Raw genomic sequence first — 19,630 nt, 5'->3', positions numbered from 1 at the left:
TTAGGATCAAAATATATCTTAACAAGCTCTAGAATTATGCAGTAAACAGATGGCCCTTGGGAAGGACCCATTCTACTTTGGAAGAATGCATATTTTTAGCAGAACAATTTGAGCATTGTTGGGGAAAAAACAGTTTTGGACATTCTAACTCTTCAATGGGGGAGTCTAGGGCAGGGAGTCGGCTGGCCCCGGAATGTTGTAGAGAAGAGGTGGGAGGCAGAGGGGAGCCCTGCTGGTTCAGATGCTCTATCCCTGGTTTCACTTGTGGCTAACAGTGATGTTTTTGTCTTCCCTTCCCCGTGTCTTGGTAGGAAAGCCCAGTAGTTTCTTTCCAGAGGACAGTTTTATAGACTCTGGAGAAATCGACGTGGGGAGACGGGCTTCCCAGAAGATTCCTCCTGGCACTTTCTGGAGATCTCAGGTGTTCATAGACCATCCTGTGCATCTGAAATTCAATGTGTCTCTGGGAAAGGCGGCTCTGGTTGGCATCTATGGCAGAAAAGGCCTTCCTCCTTCACACACACAGGTAACCAGAACCCTATGTAGCCTTCTCTACAGGGGCTCCCACCTCAAATCTTAACCAAAGTCAAGAAACCTGATGCTGAAACCTGGATCCTTGAGCTTGGAGGCAGTTTCACATATTTTATAGTCCATTTGTCCATTTGCCCTCTCTCAGACCCTACCTTTCAGATAAGTAGGGCTGTATCCTTGGAGCTTTTTAAGAGGAAGGAATTCTAGGGAATCTCTCAATAGCCTTTTTACTAGTACCCAGTCTCCTAAGTTAAATTATCCAGGAAATGCAATCTAGAGAACACGGCGTACACATTGGAGTCAAACAGACCTGGGTTGGAATCCTTTCGTTATCAGCTGTGTAACTTCAAGCCTGTAATGTCCTCTCGGAGCGAGTTTCCTAGTCTAGCAGATGCTGATAACAATGCCCACTGCGCAGGGCTGCTGTGAACAGTGGAGAACCACATCTATCAGGCAGCTAGTGCAGGACCTGGCTCAGAATAAAGGTTGCTCCCCTCGTCTCTTGCATCCCTTCTGTCCTTCAGGGTTTCACATTTACCCGGACACATGTGCACCAGAAAAACTTTGAAGCTCAACCAGGATGACTGACACTTTGCCAGTCATGATGGGTGAAGAGCAGACTTGTGTGAGGTCCTCCCAGCCCTGGGCTTGGAGTAACATGAATCTCAGGCATCCATCAGACATTCCCTGGCCAAATGCAGTCCTCGTGGCCCCAGCAGGTACTTGATTTCTAGGTGAAAGCTAAATAGAGACATTTGCTAAGGATGGAGTTGCAGAATAGTAGAGAGAGGCTGGACCCCTGATTTCTTTGTTTACTGGTCCTGGGTTTCCTGTCCCTAGACATTGTCACATGAGACAGGATAAATACCCTTTTTTTTTACTTAAAAGGTTGATAGGTAGACAGTTGCTCAGTTTGCTTGCCAGGAGGACTTCACCACCTGCCTGTTGTTAGCACTGTGTGACTGTCTTCCCGCGAGTCTCTCATGCCCGCAGGCTTGGATCAATTGGAAATTGTATTATTTGACACAGCATGTAATTATTGATGGAGTTTTGTGCTAATCCAGTTTAGTTCCCCTAAAACTGCTCCCTGAAACTGGAGCACTGAGAAAGGATCATTGATATAAGGGAAGATAGATCTAAATCAAATTTTCCTTTGTACTTGACTGACATTTAATGCACACCCAGTGAGTGCTCCAGGCCCCATCCTAGATCCCCAGGATTCCCTCCCACCATCACCTTCGTGGAGTTGGAGGAGTTCAGTCATAAAGTGACTGGGTTTCTAATCACATGCGCATCAGAAAAGCATAGCTAAAAAGAAAAAAAAAAAAAAGCATGGCTGTCCTAATTGATGTAGAGATATAGACTCAGCCAGAGGAAGACTCTCCACGCCCCAAATTACAGCAAACTGACACTTAAAAATAATCTACTAATTGTGCTGCACTCACCAGCGAATCAGGAGATTCCCACCTTGCAAAATGGGGTCTGGGAAGGAGTTGGAGTGGGTTGGTCAACCTCCGCGTGGCTTTGGCCTCTTTTGCCTGTTTCAGCTTGTGTTTCCCTGCGGTCCTCCCTGGGAGAAGCATGGCCGTGAAGCAGGTCCACTGCTAATTATGCTCTCTTTGTGCTCCAGTTTGACTTTGTGGAGCTGCTAGATGGAAGGAGGCTCCTGACCCAGGAGGCACGGAGCCTGGAGGGACCCCAGCGCCAGTCTCGGGGAGCCGTCCCCCCTTCTAGCCACGAGACCGGCTTCATCCAGTATTTGGACTCAGGAATCTGGCACCTGGCTTTCTATAATGACGGGAAGGAGTCTGAAGTGGTTTCCTTTCTCACTACTGCCATCGGTAAGGAACCTCTACCACTCTGGGGTATGTGGGGTATTGTCTCTCTGGGTGAGAGGACGCCAGGGGTCTTAGGGGTTGAAGCTGACAGCGGGATGTATACTGTCCAGGGCTGCAGAGGCCACCTTGACCAGGCTTGCTGGATAAAGGGTAGGAGTGAGATGCGGGGAAATGAAGGAAGGAAGTGACAGGAGGAGCTGTAAGGCCATGCGGGTGCCCAGCACTGCTGCCCACCACTTTTCTCTTTGGTCTGTGGCCTGTGGCCTGGTGTGCGGACCAGCCACTTCATTTAAACACTGAAGGGTGAAACTGACAAGGAGACAGGAATTCTTGTCACTTCCGTCCAACACCTATATCTGTCCTTATTATCTCTCTTGGTTCAAATCACTGATGTATTATTTGGATTTCTTTTTTATGTGTGATTTTGCTTGCTTGATTATTTTGCTTTTAGAGCCAATAACCCCTGGCAGATCAGAAAAAAAAAAAAAAAAAGATAAAGGCTTGGAGAGAGGGTGGGAATAGCCATGCAAAGGGCTGGATAAACAGTGTGATCACTCAGATGGGGGTTTTGTTGAGAACTGAGATTCTGAGATGCCCTGAACTCTGGCGGACAGTGAGCCCCGATGATTTAAGTGAGCTCTCAGCCCTGTCATGTCCCTTGCAGTGGAAGAGCTCTTGTTCAGAGCAAGCCCCTTGGCCACCCCAAAAGCATGGAGGTGTCCTGGGAGCCTGGCATCCTGTTTTAAGGCATTTCTCTTCTGTACCCACATGCTGCAAAGAATTTGTCTCCTCCTCAAACCACCATGATGTGCTATAGGATACGGCGGTGTCTGGTTCAGGTCAGAAAACATTTTATCTGAGTTCATATAGAAGCTCACTGACACAGCCTGGAGATAAAAATCGCCTACAGGAAAATAAAACTTCCAGAAGACAAAACTCTGCTAACCAGAATGCTTGGGGTTGAATTTTCTGCTGACTGAAAACCTCCGTGTGGTTTTGAGTTCTCCTCAAAGCTCTGTCTCAGTCCTTGGCTGCGAGTCTATCTGATATGGGAAATGGGATTTGAATAAAAACCTCCACATCTAGCCCTTAGTCCCTAAAACTCTTGCAAGACCCTGGTTCTTCCATCTTAACAACAGTAGCATTTTCAGGCCATTTTCCTCTTATTTGCAATTTTGCCCTTAGCATCAAGGCAGTGAATACCTTCCCATTAAATACAGCGAACAATGTATAAGATTCGACTGTGACTGCAGGCTCAACATTCTACCCTCTTGGCAAAATGAGGGAAGGGAAGTGGGGCTGTGTTGCGTGAGCCCTGGGGTAAGAAATATGACTTTGAGCTGTCCTTGTTTTCCACCTGTCTGTCCTAGCTGCTGGTCTCTGAGTACCCGGAGGGCAGGGACTTGGATGTAATCTTCTCCTTCCCCCAGCCCTCAGCCCAGCCCACATGGCGTCACTCAGCGCATGAGGGAGTGGGGGTGGGCTTTCCTCAGGCCCCCATTGGCAGCAGCTCAGTTTTGGCAGCTGCTCTGTTGTCTGTTTCCTCCGTTAATGCCTTCTTTTGAGGTGGAGTGGAAACTGTGCTCTCTTCTGAATCCTCACCACTAATTTGTGTTTTGGCCCTGCACAAATTCCAGCTCCTGGTTCCCTGAGGTTCTGGAATTTGGAGGCTCCAGCCTGGTGGGTAGGGGTGACCCAGAGCCTCTCAGCGCCCCATTCCCCATCATGGGAGAGTCGGTCGTGGTCCTCACCATCAATTAGGGTGACACTTGGCAGGGTCTGCCTGGCTCCAGACCCTGTTTCTTTTTTCTTTCTGGACTCGATAGCTTCAGATCAGAGACATGATTTTCAAGTCATTAGTGGTCCCTGAGTTACAGCTTCATAGTCTTATAACCTGATTCCTCTTCGGCACAGCATCACGCTTGCTCAGAACTAAGGTCTCCTACAGTCAGGATTCTGTACTTTTAATAACTGAGCACAAATATGAAAGGATATTAATACAAACCCCCAAAGAAAACTACTTTTAATTAGGATGTGCCTCTCAGAGAAATAAAACGTCGTACAGTTAGGAACCTTTGCCAACTCTTGGCTTGTCAGAGCCTGCTGACCTCTTTTGCCATAATTAAGGAGACGGTCCTGCTTTTCCCTCTGGTTCTCTCATTCTCACCTAAATGATGAAATCTTTCTTCACCTTCCTTAACCCTGTGATGCCTTTCAGAGCAGATAGGTGGTACCGTGCTTCTCAGAGTTTTGTGGAACCACCTGGCATCTTGTTAAAATGCAGATTCTGCTTCAGTCAGTCTGGGTGGGTGTTTAGAGTCTGCCTTTTCTTTTTTTTTTTCCTGTTCTCAAAATCTTTTATTTTTAATTTATGTATAATTGCTTTACAATGTTGTGTTAGTTTCTACTATACAACAAAGTGAATCAGCTGCATGTATACGTATATTCTCTCCCTCTTGAGCCTCTCTCCCACCCCACCCCCATCCCACCCCTCTACGTCACCACAGAGCACCGAGCTGAGCTCCCGTGTTATACAGCAGGATCCCACTAGCTATCTGTTTTACACATGGTAGTGTATATATAGGAGAAGGCAATGGCACCCCACTCCAGTACTCTTGCCTGGAAAATCTCACAGACGGAGGAGCCTGGTAGGCTGAAGACCATGGGGTCGCTAAGAGTCAGAAACGACTGAGCGACTTCACCTTCCCTTGTCACTTTCATGCATTGGAGAAGGAAATGGCAACCCACTCCAGTGTTCTTGCCTGGAGAATCCCAGGGACAGGGGAGCCTGGTGGGCTGCCATCTATGGGGTCGCACAGAGTCGGACACGACTGAAGCGATTTAGCAGCAGCAATGTATGTATGTCAGTGCTACTCTGTCAATTTGTCCCAGCTTGCCCTTCCCCACACCGTGTCTATATGTCCTTTTTCTATGTCTGTGTCTCTGTTTCTGCTCTGGAAATAGGTTCATATGTGCTAAGTTGCATCAGTCCTGTCTGACTCTTTGCAACCATATGGACTGTCGCCCACCAGGCTCCTCTGTCAGTAGGGATTCTCCAGGCAAGAATACTGGAATGGGTTGCCATGCCCTTCTCCAGGGAATCTCCCCGACGCAAGGACCAAACCCACATCTTTTATGTCTCCTGCATTGGCAGGTGGATTCTTTATCATTAGCGCCACCTGGGAAGTCCCAGCAATAGGTTCATCTGCACATTTTTCTGGAGAAGACATTGGCACCCCACTCCAGTACTCTTGCCTGGAAAATCCCATGGATGGAGGAGCCTGGTAGGCTACAGTCCATGGGGTCGCTAAGAGTCGGACAACTGAGCGACTTCACTTTCACTTTTCCCTTTCATGCACTGGAGAAGGAAATGGCAACCCACTCCAGTATTCTTGCCTGGAGAATCCCAGGGATGGCGGATCCTGGTGGGCTGCCGTCTATAGGGTGGCGCAGAGTTGGACACGACTGAAGCAACTTAGCAGCAGCAGCACATTTTTCTAGATTCTACCTATATGCGTTAATATATGATACTTGTTTTTCTCTTTCTACCTTACCTCACTCTGTATGTCTGACTCTAGGTCCATTCACACCTCTACAGATGACCCAACTTTGTTCTTTTTGTGGCTGAGTAATATTCCATTGTGTATATATAGCACATCTTTATCCATTCCTCTGTTGATGGACATTTATATTGCTTCCATGTCCTGCCTATTGTAAATAGTGCTGCAGTAAACATTTGGGGTACAGCGCCCAGTGAGATACTGCTCATCTGTGGCCCGCATTTTGAGTGACAAGGGGTTACAGTATCGCATGGAGGGGGGTCTCAAATATTGTAGTGCAAAGCAATCACCTGGGAAGCGAGTCTAAAGTTCAGATTTCTGGACCTTCCCCTAGTCGGCCTGAGGCAGAGCCCAGGTGATCAGTGGGCAGTCTGTCAACTTAGCTATGAAAACAAATACCTCCTGAGCTCTGCTTTCTATTCCTCCCTTCTCCCACTGACCCATGTTAGCTCTGAGACCGTAGTGTGTCGTCACTTCTCTGAGCCCCACCTTCCATTCTAGAAAGGGAAATAGTACTAGTGCTTGGTGGTCCCCACTGTGACGACTGGAGAGAGGGAACATAAAGTGCCCAGTCCAGGCTTCCATGTATGGAAGTGGTTAACATTCTCTCCCCTGCCCCTTTCCCAGTCCACCTTTCTCTCACTGCCTTTCTGACTTGTCTGTCTTCCTTCAAGCTACAGTGATTGTTTAATGAATACCTTTTCTTACTTTAATACAGAAACAGACTGACTCCGATGTTGCTATTAATCCCTCTCTCCCCGAGAGTCCCTGGCATTGAGTCTCTGCTGTCTGTGGTCGTTACCTGTGGGCCATGAGTTGTAATTTGTCTTGGCAGCTTAATTAAAAGTTTAGGTCTTGTTTTAGTGAAGTCATTATGGTCCCAGTATACAATTGTAACTCTCAGATTTGCTTAACACACAGTCTGGAATACGACCCTCCCTTCATTACATGCTGAAGTGCAGAGCTAGAATTTAAGAAGATTTGAGATGTCAGAATCCAGAGTATTTATATCTGTTTGTAATTAAGTAGCAGGAGAAATAATTGTGTTTAATTTAACAAATGGCTGTATTGTGTACGTTTTTGCTTTTCCCTCCATTTAATGCAATCCAGCTGATGATTTCAAATTAGTTTATCTTTTGCCTTGAAAAAAATCTAAAAGCACTTTCAAATTGTGTATACAAATGTATACACATGGAGACATGCTGTTGACAGAGCCCCCTCTGAACTGGATGTGTTTCTGTCTCTCACACACACATGCACACAAACCACTGTAACCAAGCAAGTTTTAGAATAAGACGTGGCAGTTGTTTTCAGAAAGACTGGCCTTTCCCTGCACACAGAGATGGATAATTTGAAGGTAATGTTTCTGCTTCTGTCTGGGGGTAGGTAACCTTGCTGAGCCCAAGTGTTGAATGAAGTAGGAGGATTATTTGTTGTTGTTTAGTCGATAAGTTGTGTCCAACTGTTTGTGAACCCATGGACTGTAGCCTGCCAGGTTCCCGTGTTCATGGGATTTCCCAGGCAAGAATACTGAAGTGGGTTGTCACTTCCTTCTCCAGGGGATCTTCCTGACACAGGGATCGAACCCATGTCTCTTGCGTCTTCAGCATTGGCAGGCAGATTTTTTACCACTGACCCACCTGGTAAGCCCAGGAGGATTATACCAATAGCTATAATTCACCATCACCATTTACATAGGAGTTGAAATACTTTCTCGAAGGCTTGCAGTAACTCCATAAGGTGATTATTTTTATTTTCATCCCCTATTGTAGATGAGGAGGTTGAGATTCAGGCATGTTAAGAGGAAAGCTAGGACTTGAATGTGTATCTGTCTCACTCCACAGCTCATGATCTTCCTTCTTTAGCCATCTGCCTCTTTTCTAGGATCAAGCCCCCTTTTTTGGATATTACACTTCTTTTATATCTGTTCATTCAACAGACATTTAAAGAATGCCTACTGTGTTTTGGGGACCATGCTTAGCTTTTTTCTGTATGTGAGAAAGAACCTCATGAGAACTTTTAAACAATTTGCGTTTTGATCTCACCTTTACAAATGAAGAAATTGAACCTCAGAGAATTTGATTGACTTGCCCAAAGTTATTAAGGACAGAGCCAGGATGGAAACTTGGTCTCCAAATCCTGTGTTCTCTCCATGATGCCAGAGTGTCTTACTATTTGCTCTGATGCTATTAAATATTTTATTTCTATTTGTATTATATGGAATATAATTTCCCCTTTATTAACTCACCTCCCCTTTATATAACTTTCCCTTTATTATTTATAACTTCCCCTTATTAATATAAGTATGCATCTTAAATCAACACAGGAAGCTTTCTTGAAAAGTCATTAAAAAGACCATGGAAAAAAATCTCAAAACATCCAAAACTGAAAAAATAAAAACACCTCCCTATGCATTGCTTGCAACCCCAAGACATGACAAGTCAGTGTTGCAGTGTTTCAGGTCTCCAGATAGCATCTTATCTTTTAATTTTGGTTGATGCTGAAGCATGAAAGGACAGATCACCCTGACATTGTGAGCCAAGTTGAAAAATAACAGAGGTGCCCAACAGTGGATTAAGAAACCCAGGGAGAAGAAATGAGAATCACTGTTAGACAATATAGACCCTGGTAATTTATGAGAAACATGCCCTGGTCTTCCTGGTCTGAGGACATTCGTGCTCATTAAAGAGGAGAGTCCTTTTGTTTAGGCCCAGGCAGCTGCTGTAAGTTGACCTGTTCTGTGTCCAGGACTAGAAGCAAATGTCACCCCTACTTCCTCCCTCCCTCCTTCCTACCTTCCCTCCTTCATCTGACAATGATTGCATTCCCAAATGATCATGCACTTTCCCAAGGTGGAGATACAGAGAAAGTATGATGTGGTTTCTGGCAAAAGTAGCTCATGGTCTTAACTAAGGAGTTGAAGCATTGACATAGTAAGTGCCTCTTATCCAAGTAAAAGAGAAGGAAGGGTCTCTCTTGGTCAAAGTGCTGTGATGGCTAGAGGAAGATAAGAACACATCCAGCCAGATGGGTCAGGGAGGTCTCTCTGTGATGGGACCTTAAAGGATGGGTAGTATCCTCACATTTAAAGGAGAAAGGTGGGAGGGGATTGTTGTTGAGGACATTAATCCAGGTAGCAGGAACAGCATGAGCAAAAGAGAGATAGGGAGAAAATCACAAGCTGGCTCTAAGGAGCCTGCAATCCCGTTGACTACAGCAAGGATGTCCTGCAGGAGAGAAGTGGGTTGTCGGGGAGCACCTTGAGAGCCCCTCTAAGGGAGACTCTCCTTCTGCAGGTATTGGGTGCCGCTGCAGGCTCCAACACCACGGTTTGAAAGCATCAATTCTTTGGCGCTCAGCTTTCTTTATAGTCCAACTCTCACATCCATACATGACTACTGGAAAAACCATAGCTTTGACTAGACGGACCTTTGTTGGCAAAGTAATGTCTCTGCTTTTTAATATGCTGTCTAGGTTGGTCATAGCTTTTCTTTCAAGGAGCAAGCATCTTTTAATTTCATGGGAAATTTCATGAAATTTCACAATTTCATACCATCTGCAGTGATTTTGGAGCCCCCCAAAATAAAGTCTGTCACTGTTTCCATTGTTTCCCCATCTATTTGCCATGAAGTGATGGGACTGGATGCCATGATCTTAGTTTTCTGAATGTTGAGTTTTAAGCCAACTTTTTCATTCTCTTCTTTCACTTTCATCAACAGGCTCTTTAGTTCTTCACTTTCTGCCATAAGGGTGGTGTCATCTGCATATCTGAGGTTATTGATATTTCTCCCAGCAATCTTAATTCCAGCTTATGCTTCATCCAGCCTGGCACTTCACATGATATATTCTGCATATAAGTTAAATAAGCAGGGTGACAATATACAGCCTTGATGTACTAGTTTTCCTATTTGGAACCAGTCTGTTGTTCTATGTCCAGTTCTAACTGTTGCTTCCCGACCTGCATACAGGTTTCTCAAGAGGCAGGTCAGGTGGTCTGGTATTCCCACCTCGTTCAGAATTTTCCACAGTTTGTTGTGATCCACAGAGTCAAAGGCTTTGGCATAGTCAATAAAGCAGAAGTAGATGTTTTTCTGGAACTCTCTTGCTTTTTCAATGATCAGCAGATGTTGGCAATTTTATCACTGGTTCCTCTGCCTTTTCTAAATCCAGCTTGAACATCTGGAAGTTCACGGTCACGTACTACTGAAGTCTGACTTAGAAAATTTTGAGTATTACTTTGCTAGCATGTGAGATGAGTGCAATTGTGTGGTAGTTTGAACATTCGTTGGCATTGCCTTTCTTTGGGATTGGAATGAAAACTGACCTTTTCCAGTCCTGTGGCCACTGCTGAGTTTTCCAAATTTGCTGGCATATTGAGGGCAGCACTTTCACAGCATCATCTTTTAGGATTTGAAATAGCTCAACCAGAGTCCAGTGGACAGTGCTATTTCTATATCCCTCTTGCTTTAATTGGGTTAGACCACTGTTTATAAACTTCTGGGTGCATTTTGCAAGGATATGGAGAGAAAAATAACAGACATTATATAGTACAGTTTGTATGAAAACCTGGACTACTTCACAGAAGAAACTGAGGAGCAACTGAGAAATGATTTTCAGTTTCTCATAAGCTCTTCTCCCTGCTTCCCCACATCCCCTTCCTCTGAATTACAAGGTATAATACAACAATGAAGAATCAAGGTCTCTGGTAATCAGTTAACCTTCCTGTAAATGACATTGGCAGAACTTTGTGAATCTCCTCCTGAAGACACCTCTTTGGAAAAGTGCCTTGTGAATTCACCTTTCCCTGAGGGCAGTGACTTATTCAGAGCAATGTGATGTAAGCGGAATGAAATTGTCAGCAGGAGGGAGAACTCAAGTCAGCACACTGGAGACAGACCATGGCCAAAAATCTGTGCAGGGGAGAGGAGCTCAGAACGTCAGAGCCCTTCACCTGCAGACTGGAGACCAGCCCTGCCAGCAGCTGTCCCTGCCTGCTGAAGATGACAGGACATGGTTCCCACTGCCCCCCACGTCTATTTTGTAGATTCTCTAGGGCCTGGGACCTCAATGACAGGAAAAAAGCAAAAGGAGTTCAAGGACAAAGTGTTGTTGTTGTTTAGCCTCTAAGTCATGTCCAACTGTTTCTGACCCCATGGCCTGTAGCCCGCTGGGCACCTCTGTCCATGGAATTTTCCAGGCAAGAATACTGGAGTAGGTTGCCATTTCTTTCTCTGGGGTCTTCCCGATCCAAGGATCGAACCCACATCTCCTGCATCTCCTGCACTGGCAGGTGGGTTCTTTACCACTGAGCCACCAAGGAAGCCCAAGGACACATTCAGTACTAGCAATAAACCTGTCTCTCCACAGGCATAGTTAGAAATGAATTTAATGTGCAGGTAGCAAAATTTCAGCTAGAGTGACGTTTAAGTGTGATGTTTATGTTCTCATGCACACTCTTGGACTAGGGCATGTCCCTCCAGGGTAGTAGAGCAGTCAGCTTGGCGTCAGGGACCAGCCTCATTCCGCCCTTGTGCTCTGCCATCCTCAGCTCTGACTGTTGTTTTCATGCTTGCATCTCACGGTCCTGAGATGGCTGCCTCAGCTTCAGAACTCACATCTGCATGTCAAGGAGGAAAAAGAAAAAAGGGGGAAGGAGTTAGGGAAGTCAGGTTTTCCCTAAAACCCTTAGCTTACATTTCTTTGATGGAGCTGTGTCAGTTGCACACTCAGAGATGTAAGGATGTTTGAGGAAGTGATTGTTTTTACTTGCCACCTGGACACTCTAAACAAAATAAGAGTTCTTGCAGGAAGAGAGGAAATGAATATGTGGTCATCAGTGCCTGCCACAGGCTTCACTGAGTCTGTTTGGCTCAACAAGTCCTTGCTGACTGCCCCTTACTGTGTGCCAGCCCCAGGCCTGGGCATTATTTAGGTGCAGTCAGAGAAGGCAATGGCACCCCACTCCAGTACTCTTGCATGGAAAATCCCATGGATGGAGGAGCCTGGTAGGCTGCAGTCCATGGGGTCGCTAAGAGTCAGACACAACTGAGCGATTTCACTTTCACTTTTCCCTTTCATGCATTGGAGAAAGAAATGGCAACCCACTCCAGTGTTCTTGCCTGGAGAATCCCAGGGACGGCGGAGCCTGGTGGGCTGCTGTCTATGGGGTTGCACAGAGTCAGACACTACTGAAGCGACTTAGCAGCAGCAGCAGCAGCATGAAGCAGACATGGCAATTGCCCTTGACAGCCTCACAGGCTAGTAAGTGAGGCCAAGTGAGGCTGAACAGATGGAGAAGCTGCCTATATATTGGGTTGGCCAAAAAGTTCGTTCAGGTTTTTCTGGAAAATGTTATGGAAAACCGGAATGAACTTTTCCGCCAACCTAGTACCTGAGGAGGAGGGAAAAAGACTTGCTTCCGTCTCTTTACAGCATCCTAGGCCACAAGGACTTTTTGATTAAAAAGAGCTTCAGAGCCCTTTGCATGATGCCTTCAGCAGGCTGGCCAGGAGGTCCAGAGTGGTTGCAGGCAGATCTGGACACTACCTCTGTTCATAGTCTCATTTGACCAGTGTTTGCTGGTTTGTCTTTTACATGCTGTGTCCTGAGCAGGCATTGGTGTCCATGGTATATTAAATAGCCATGCTTCTTACCCTCTGGAGTTTACAGACCTGCTTGAGTCAGGGTGATGTAGACCCTTAAGTTTAATTCCAATCATCCAATATACATCTAAATATATGATTTGTTTTTGTTGTTTAGTCGCCAAGTCATGTTCGACTCCTTGGGACCCCACGGACTGTAGCCCGCCAGGTTCCTCTGTCCATGCAATTTCCCAGGCAAAAACACTGGAGTGGGTTGCCATTTGTAAATGGTAAATATTCACTGTGGTAAAGAAGAGAAGAGAGTGCCCTAGGGAAACAAATAAGGGACCTCATTGCGATGGCTGGAGCAGGGGTGGAAAGTTGTTGTTTAGATAAAAGTTTGGGGAGAAAATAGACCCAGCAGAGGGGAAAGCATGTGCAGAGGCCCTGGGACAGACACGAGCTGGGAGTTCAAGGAACTGTGATATGGTCACATGTGGTATGTGGATCAGAGGGCTGAGTGGTATCAGGTAAGCCTGGAGAGATACTAGCAGCCAGGCGGTACGGACTTTAACACAGCACGTGAAATTTCATTTTGTTTTGTATTTTAATTGATCCTAACGGTAGCAAGAAACCATTGTGGAATTTTGAGCTGGAGTGACCTAGTTTGATATACATACTGGAAAGTTTCTCGAGCTGTAGAACTGGGAACCCAGTTAGGAGGCTGTGTCCGGGGTCTCAGCAGGGGCTCATGCTGGTCTGGGTCAGGGTGGAGGCCTTGGAAATGGAGATAAATGAATCCTTTTGAGTTGTTTACCTGCTCTTAGAGATTACTGACAGACCCCGGTTGGTAGGATACTGTCTCCTAAGAGAAAATATTAAGGCAAGAAGAGAAAAGGGTTTAGGAATGGTCTGTTTTAGGAATGGACAGCCAGGAGAGCCAACCAGTCCATCCTGAAGGAAATCAGTCCTGAATATTCATCGGAAGGACTGATGCTGAAGCTGAAACTCCAATACTTTGGCCACCTGATGTGTATAGCCACCTCATTGGAAAAGACCCTGATTCTGGGAAAGATTGAGAGAAGAAGGAGAAGGGGACAACAGAGGATGAGATGGTTGGATGGCATCACCGACTTAATGGACATGAGTTTGAGCAAGCTCCAGGAGATAGTGAAGGACAGGGAAGCCTGGTGTGCTGCAGTCCATGGGGTCACAAAGAGTCAGTCATGACTTAGCCACTGAACAACAGCAACATTTTAGGAGTGAAGACAGGCAGCTGAGGAAAAGTGACTGGGAGAAACACTGAGGCGAGGGTCAACAGAAAGAACTTAGGTATTTCCAGGCTCCTGCATGTCAGCCTTCTTCCTCTTCCCAGAATCTCCATTTCGCTTTTGGTTTATGCTTCTACTGCTTTGGGATACAACTGGCAGGAGCCTCCACAAACCTCTTCTTTATCTAAATCATACTTTTAAAGGTAAGAAAACCAAGGCTTAGAGAAGTCACGTGCCTTGTCCCGGGTCACACAGCCACCAAGGGGCCAAGCCAAGATCGTAATGACAGCAGTCTGTGGACTGAGCCCTGACTCCATGCCAGGTGCTGTACAGGATGCAGTATCAGTTCCCAAACACCCTGGAAGTTAGATGACGTGCGTTTCCACGTTATAGATAAACCAAAGCTCAGAGATCTGATGCTATTTGCCAAGATCTCATAAGTAGGAAATAGAGCTGGGTTAGCAACCCAGAGCCCATGCTCTTTCTCTTACATTTTAGCGACCAGGTTTCTGGTGTGCGATGATGTCTGTGTGTGACCTTATATACTCTCATAGTCAGAGAACCATAGAGGTAGCTGGGGTCTTAGAGATCATGGCCTTCGCATCTCCTAGGCTCACAGGGTGCCCACAGTGGGATCACCACCCGAGGCTACAGTGTTCTCATCTGCCTGGTCCTGAAAAATATCCTGATACTGTGCTCACTCCTGCTGAGGGAACCCCACTCCCACCACCATTCAGGTGGGGTTTCCGATAGAAAATATTTTAGCCGCAATGGTTTAATTTTTATATAACATGATTAATTTTTGTGTTCTGAGAGCTCTTCTTTCCCTCATTTGATGAAGGCAGCTGCTCCTCCCTATATTGCCAGCTAGCTTTACTGTTACAGAGCAGTGGCCTCAAGAGGATTCTCACACCTGGTACCCTTTTCTTTCACTTTTCAGAACTGCTGATAGGTGGGACATGATTAAATACATGGCCTCCTGTTCTGTGGCACCCTCTGAGGAATAACCTCCAACCAGATCGACTGGACTTGGCATTGGTGTTAGATAGCTGAGGTTGTCACTGTGGCTGGGGAGACGGTGTGGTCCAGAGAAAGGGCAGAGGCTTCGGAGTGAAACAGACCTGGGTTTGAATTCTGACTACACGATCTATGAGCTGCCGGATGCTGGGTACATCTGAGCCTCACCTGTTGTTAGTAATAAAACCCACTTTAGAGAGTCTGATGATGACATGAAGCCAGGTGATTCGTGAAAAGTTCTCAGCATGTTTTTAAGTGTCTCTTAATTATTCAACATTTGCTGAACTTCAACTTGGTTAAGTGCTGGAGACTCATCAGTGAACAAAACAGAAGCTTTAGCCTCAACGAGACTGTAGTCCCCTGGGAGACCTGACCCTTTCATAAATAATTCCAACAGAATGTGGTCTGTGCCCACAGACAGGTCTGGGTGAGCTTCCATGCGAGCAGAGAGGCAGGCAGCTACCTCTGCCAGGGTGCAGAAGGAAGTTGGAGGCATGAAGGACCTCCTGTGGGAAAAGTGGTTAGAGAGCTGGAAGGCAGTGTACAAATATTCAGTAATTTACCAACTTAGGGCTAGAGCAGAAGTGAGAACCAGAAAGGAACTCTGAAGAGTTACTCAAGAATAATAATAATAAAGGAGAAATAGTAACCATCTCTGCTCAATGACAGATGTGGTCACTGTGGACCAGGCAGAAAACGACCACTGTTAGCTTTTAGAGATGAGAAGAAGAGAGCCTTTGAGCAGTGACTCACAGGACACGAAGCCAGGTCTTCCAAATCCAATCTGGAGACTTCTCCTGGAGCCCAGTTGTGGGCACAGGACCCTGAACAAGGCAGACCCTCACCAGCGGGTCAATGAGTTCCAAGTGAAAGGTCAAAGGTCACAGATACTCCCTGCCACCTAGAGACTTCTTCTGTGGACATTAACTTCTTCTGAACAGCCTGAAGGAAAGAAGGCACAACTGCCAGTTCAGGGCACTGCTAGGCACCTGACGGAAGAGTGTTCTTTCTGTTCCAGGTGATTTGTGCATTCCATGGCTGCTGGATTCAGTGGAAGAAAGTGAAAGTCACTCAGTCATGTCCGACTCTTTGCAACCCCAAGGACTATAGCAACTCTGAAATGGGTTCAAGTCTGCAGCCTTCCTGTGCCAGAACTATTGCAGCTCAAAAATGGAAATGCGAGTTCCAGAACATTCCAATGCATTAACTGTTATTTCATTTTTTGAATAATTTTTAAATTTTTAGTTGCACTGCATCTTCATTGCTGCACGGGCTTTCTCTGGTTGCTGCAAGTGGGGGTTGCTCTTTCTTGAGCTGCTCAGGCTTCTCATTTCTGTGGTCTCTCTTGTTGCGGAGCAGAGGCTCTAGGCGTACGGGCTTCAGTAGTTGGGGCTCACGGGCTTAGTTGCTCCTAGACATGCAGAATTTTCCCAGGCCAGGGATCAAACCCATGTCACCTACATTGGCAGGCAGATTCTTACCCACTGTACCACCAGGGAAGTCTTGTTATTTGTTCTGAAAAGTTCTGTCTTCTTCTGACTCAATAGGGAGCCTCTCAAATGTCACATTCTAGATTCAGGTTTTGTCAGTCTTTACAAATTCCTTCCTGCCTTTCTGAAACTACTTGGCAAAATTAATATTAATAGCTACTGTTTATTCACTGCGTAGTATATCAAAGTATTATCCTGGATGTTTTAGATACACTGTTTCAGACCCTTTACAACAGGTATCTGTAAAAAATGCAAAGTAGGTATTTTTTCTCCAGAGAAAAGTGGTATTCAGCATATTTAGATGAATAGGCAGAAGTTTCATACCCAGTCAGAGAAAGAGCTAGGGTTTGAATCTAGGTCTCTCTGGCCGCAGCACCTACACTTTTCCTCTCATGTTCTTTGTCACGCAGGCCTTTGTTATGAGAGTGCCTGGTGTTTGCTCTGGAGGTGGGTGGAGGGCATGGATGGGATGGTGCCTGGAGCCTAGAAAATGAGTTCAGGGCCAACCTGGCAAGAACTTTTTAGACCGGTTTGAAAGCCTGGCTTTTGAAGGCAGTGAGGAGCACGAGATAGTTTGTAAGCAAAGATGTAACTCGATTTGTGCCGTGGAGCCATCTCTTTGGCAGTGGTGTATACAAATGGCTTACTTTCTCAGGCTACAGTAGGGAGACCAATTGGAAGACTGTTGCAGTTATCTAGTACACTTAGATGAGAGAGGAGGGCCTGAATTGGGCCAAATGCTTCTGTATTATATAAAAGAAAGGATATATTAAGGGACATTATGGACTAGTTTTCTTGACCATTTTACTGTCAGGAAGAGGCAGAAGTGTCAGCCTTGGAGAATAGGTACCTAGTGATACCGTTAATTAAATTAGGAAATAAGGAGGGGACGCAGGCTTGTTGGGAGAAGGAAGTGAGGAGATGGTCAGTGCACAGTAGATTGGAGCTGCTCATAGAATTTCCAAGCGGGTGTCAGTTGGCAGTTGGCCAGTGGTCAGATGAATAAATAGGCATTGACTTGGGGCAGCCCTGTCCCACAGACAGGGACCCAACGGGTACCTTGGTGTAGATATGAGAAGGCAGAGGCCTGAGGAGAAGGGAGTTTAGCATGGAACCCCAACACAGAGCAAGTGGGTGGCAGAGAGAGACAGAGATTTGCCTTCGAGAAAAGTTGGGGAGCTGATGACAGCAAACCGGTCCCTTGGGGGTCACTGGCAACTTCAGTGGGAGCATTTCCACCCCCGTGCAGGTAGAAGCAGGGTCACCGCGAGTTCAGCAGCGAGCGAGTGGCGTGGAGGAGAAACGACCCCTTCTAGACAGAGCGGGGAAGGAGACGGATGGGAGTAACCTGAGGAGGAGGCAGGTTCAAGGCAAGGTTTACATAAGGCAGGGGGAGCCCTGCACGTGTTGTCAGCTGCGGGAAAGGAGCCAGGGGAGAAGGTGGGAGGCCCAGGAGAGAGGGGATATGATGAAGGAAGGGGGGCAGGAGGCACCGAAGGGACAGCAGACGCAGAAGGGCTCATCCGGGACCGGCGGAGACACGCCTCTTCCCGTGGGATGGAGAGGACCGTGAAGACGAGAGAAGGTGGAGCCTAGGCTGAAGGTGGAGCGGAGTGGAGTGCAGGCTGGGAAGCCCTCTCCGGCCTGAACTGTGTGTTCCGTTCCATGCCAAGGCAGCCTCGAGGTGGCACTGAATCAAACCAGCTGTATTGTATCATAGAGCAGGAAAGCGGGGGGAACGGGGCTTAATGGTTAGAGATCAGATCTGAAGCCAGACAGCCTTGCTTGCATCCACAGTTAGCAGTGTGACCCTGGGCAGGATTCATAACCCATCAGTGCCGCAGTTTCCTTATCTGAAAAACGGTGATAATATTAATACCCACTAATAACTCTGAGAGGAAACGGAATTAATATTTGTTAAACACCAAGAACGGGGTGCGGCTCATGATACGTGCTATACAAGGGTGTGTTATTGTTACTGGCAAAAATAGTCGCTAATAGTTTTCGATGCTTACAGGGTCCCAGGAGGGAGCTAAGTGTTGTATATGCATTATCTAACTTAAATTTTGTGACGATCCCAGGGAAGCAGGAAAAATTATTTGCTTTACGTAGATGAAAAAATAAGGTCCAGAGAAGTTGCCCACAGTCACACAAGGAGTAAGGGCAGGGCTAGGGTTTGAATCTAGAACAGTCAGACTCCAAATCTACACTCTTTCTGCACAGGCTTCTCTACACTTTCCCTGGGTCCCATTTCCTGTGGCAGCAGGTAAGCAGCTGAGGCTCCGCTCTGAGGACACCGCAGTGCGTGTGTCTTAGTGTTCGTCTGGGCCAAAGAGTTTGCACCTAAGGCTCTCTCCTGAGGGAAGGAGCTCTCTTTTCTTCACAATCAAGCACAGGCTTAAGAGAATGCAAATCTAACAGAGGTTTGGGAGGGTTTCTTGCTGCTTAAACAGAGCAGAGGACCTTCTGTTGAAATGACAGGACTGTGAGTGTTATATGAAGGGTTATAAAAAAAAAAGTGCAGGCCAGAAACCTCTGAACATCTGGTTTCACTTTGAGTAGCTGCTTGTTCATGCCTTTATCTGAGTGGCATTCGTGTTCAGGGCTAATAGAAGCACGGTTTGTTTCATTCCTGGTTCACATTACATGTCAGCCAAATTTTTTATTTTCATTTGTGTCATAGGCCAAGGAATCCATGCACGAGTGCAAGGAATAGATGGTATATTTTAGAAAAGTGAGAAAAAGTGCTCGGCAGTAGGATGACATTTTTCACAAATAGAGTTTGAGTTTTCTCAACCCTATAAATGCAAGCTATTCCTTGGGAAGCTTTCATTTGGGAAATTGTACCACTATGTCTGTCTTTTAAATGATTGAGGGGGAAAGTGAATCTCTCTTAAGTTTTCATATGTGCCAGTTAGTACACTAAGCACAGTTTATTTACATTAACTCATTTTAATTCCCATAACCCACCTGTCTGATGGACTGCAAGGAGATCCAACCAGTCAATCCTAAAGGAAATCAGTCCTAAATATTGGAAGGACTGATGCTAAAGCTGAAACTCCAATACTTTGGCCACCTGATGCAAAGAACTGACTCATTGGAAAAGACCCTGATGCTGGGTAAGATTGAGGGCAGGAGGAGAAGAGGACGACAGGATGAGATGGTTGGATGGCATCACTGACTCAATGGACATGAGTCTGAGTAAACTACGGGAGCTGGTGATGGACAGGGAGGCCTGGCGTGCTGCAGTCCATGGGGTCGCAAAGAGTCGGACACGACTGAGCGACTGATCTGAACTGAACCCACCTGTGCCATCAGGGTCATTATCCCCATTTTCCAGAT

The 19,630-nt window shown here is 46.2% G+C and overlaps 1 protein-coding gene and 1 long non-coding RNA gene across 2 annotated transcripts in view; one reads left to right on the top strand and one right to left on the bottom strand.

Moving 5' to 3' along the window:
- TENM4 (teneurin transmembrane protein 4) overlaps positions 1-19,630 on the top strand; it is an 848,025-nt gene that overhangs the window by 635,346 nt on the left and 193,049 nt on the right. Inside the window, exons 12-13 of the mRNA XM_081537618.1 lie at positions 312-526; positions 2,162-2,372. Of these exons, the coding sequence (XP_081393744.1) occupies positions 312-526; positions 2,162-2,372 (426 nt within the window). The remainder of the gene's footprint in view (positions 1-311; positions 527-2,161; positions 2,373-19,630) is intronic.
- Positions 11,300-17,945, bottom strand: LOC145524751 (uncharacterized). The gene is made up of 3 exons (XR_014067800.1): positions 17,782-17,945; positions 13,191-13,287; positions 11,300-11,546 (listed from the first exon to the last, which is right to left on the bottom strand). It is a non-coding gene; the product is annotated as an uncharacterized LOC145524751 (long non-coding RNA).

The sequence above is a fragment of the Giraffa tippelskirchi genome, chromosome 10 (assembly GCF_054371585.1).
Source record: "Giraffa tippelskirchi isolate mGirTip1 chromosome 10, T2T-mGirTip1v1.2.pri, whole genome shotgun sequence".
Taxonomy (NCBI): Eukaryota; Metazoa; Chordata; class Mammalia; order Artiodactyla; family Giraffidae; genus Giraffa; species Giraffa tippelskirchi.
This window is presented reverse-complemented; position numbering and strand designations above follow the sequence as displayed.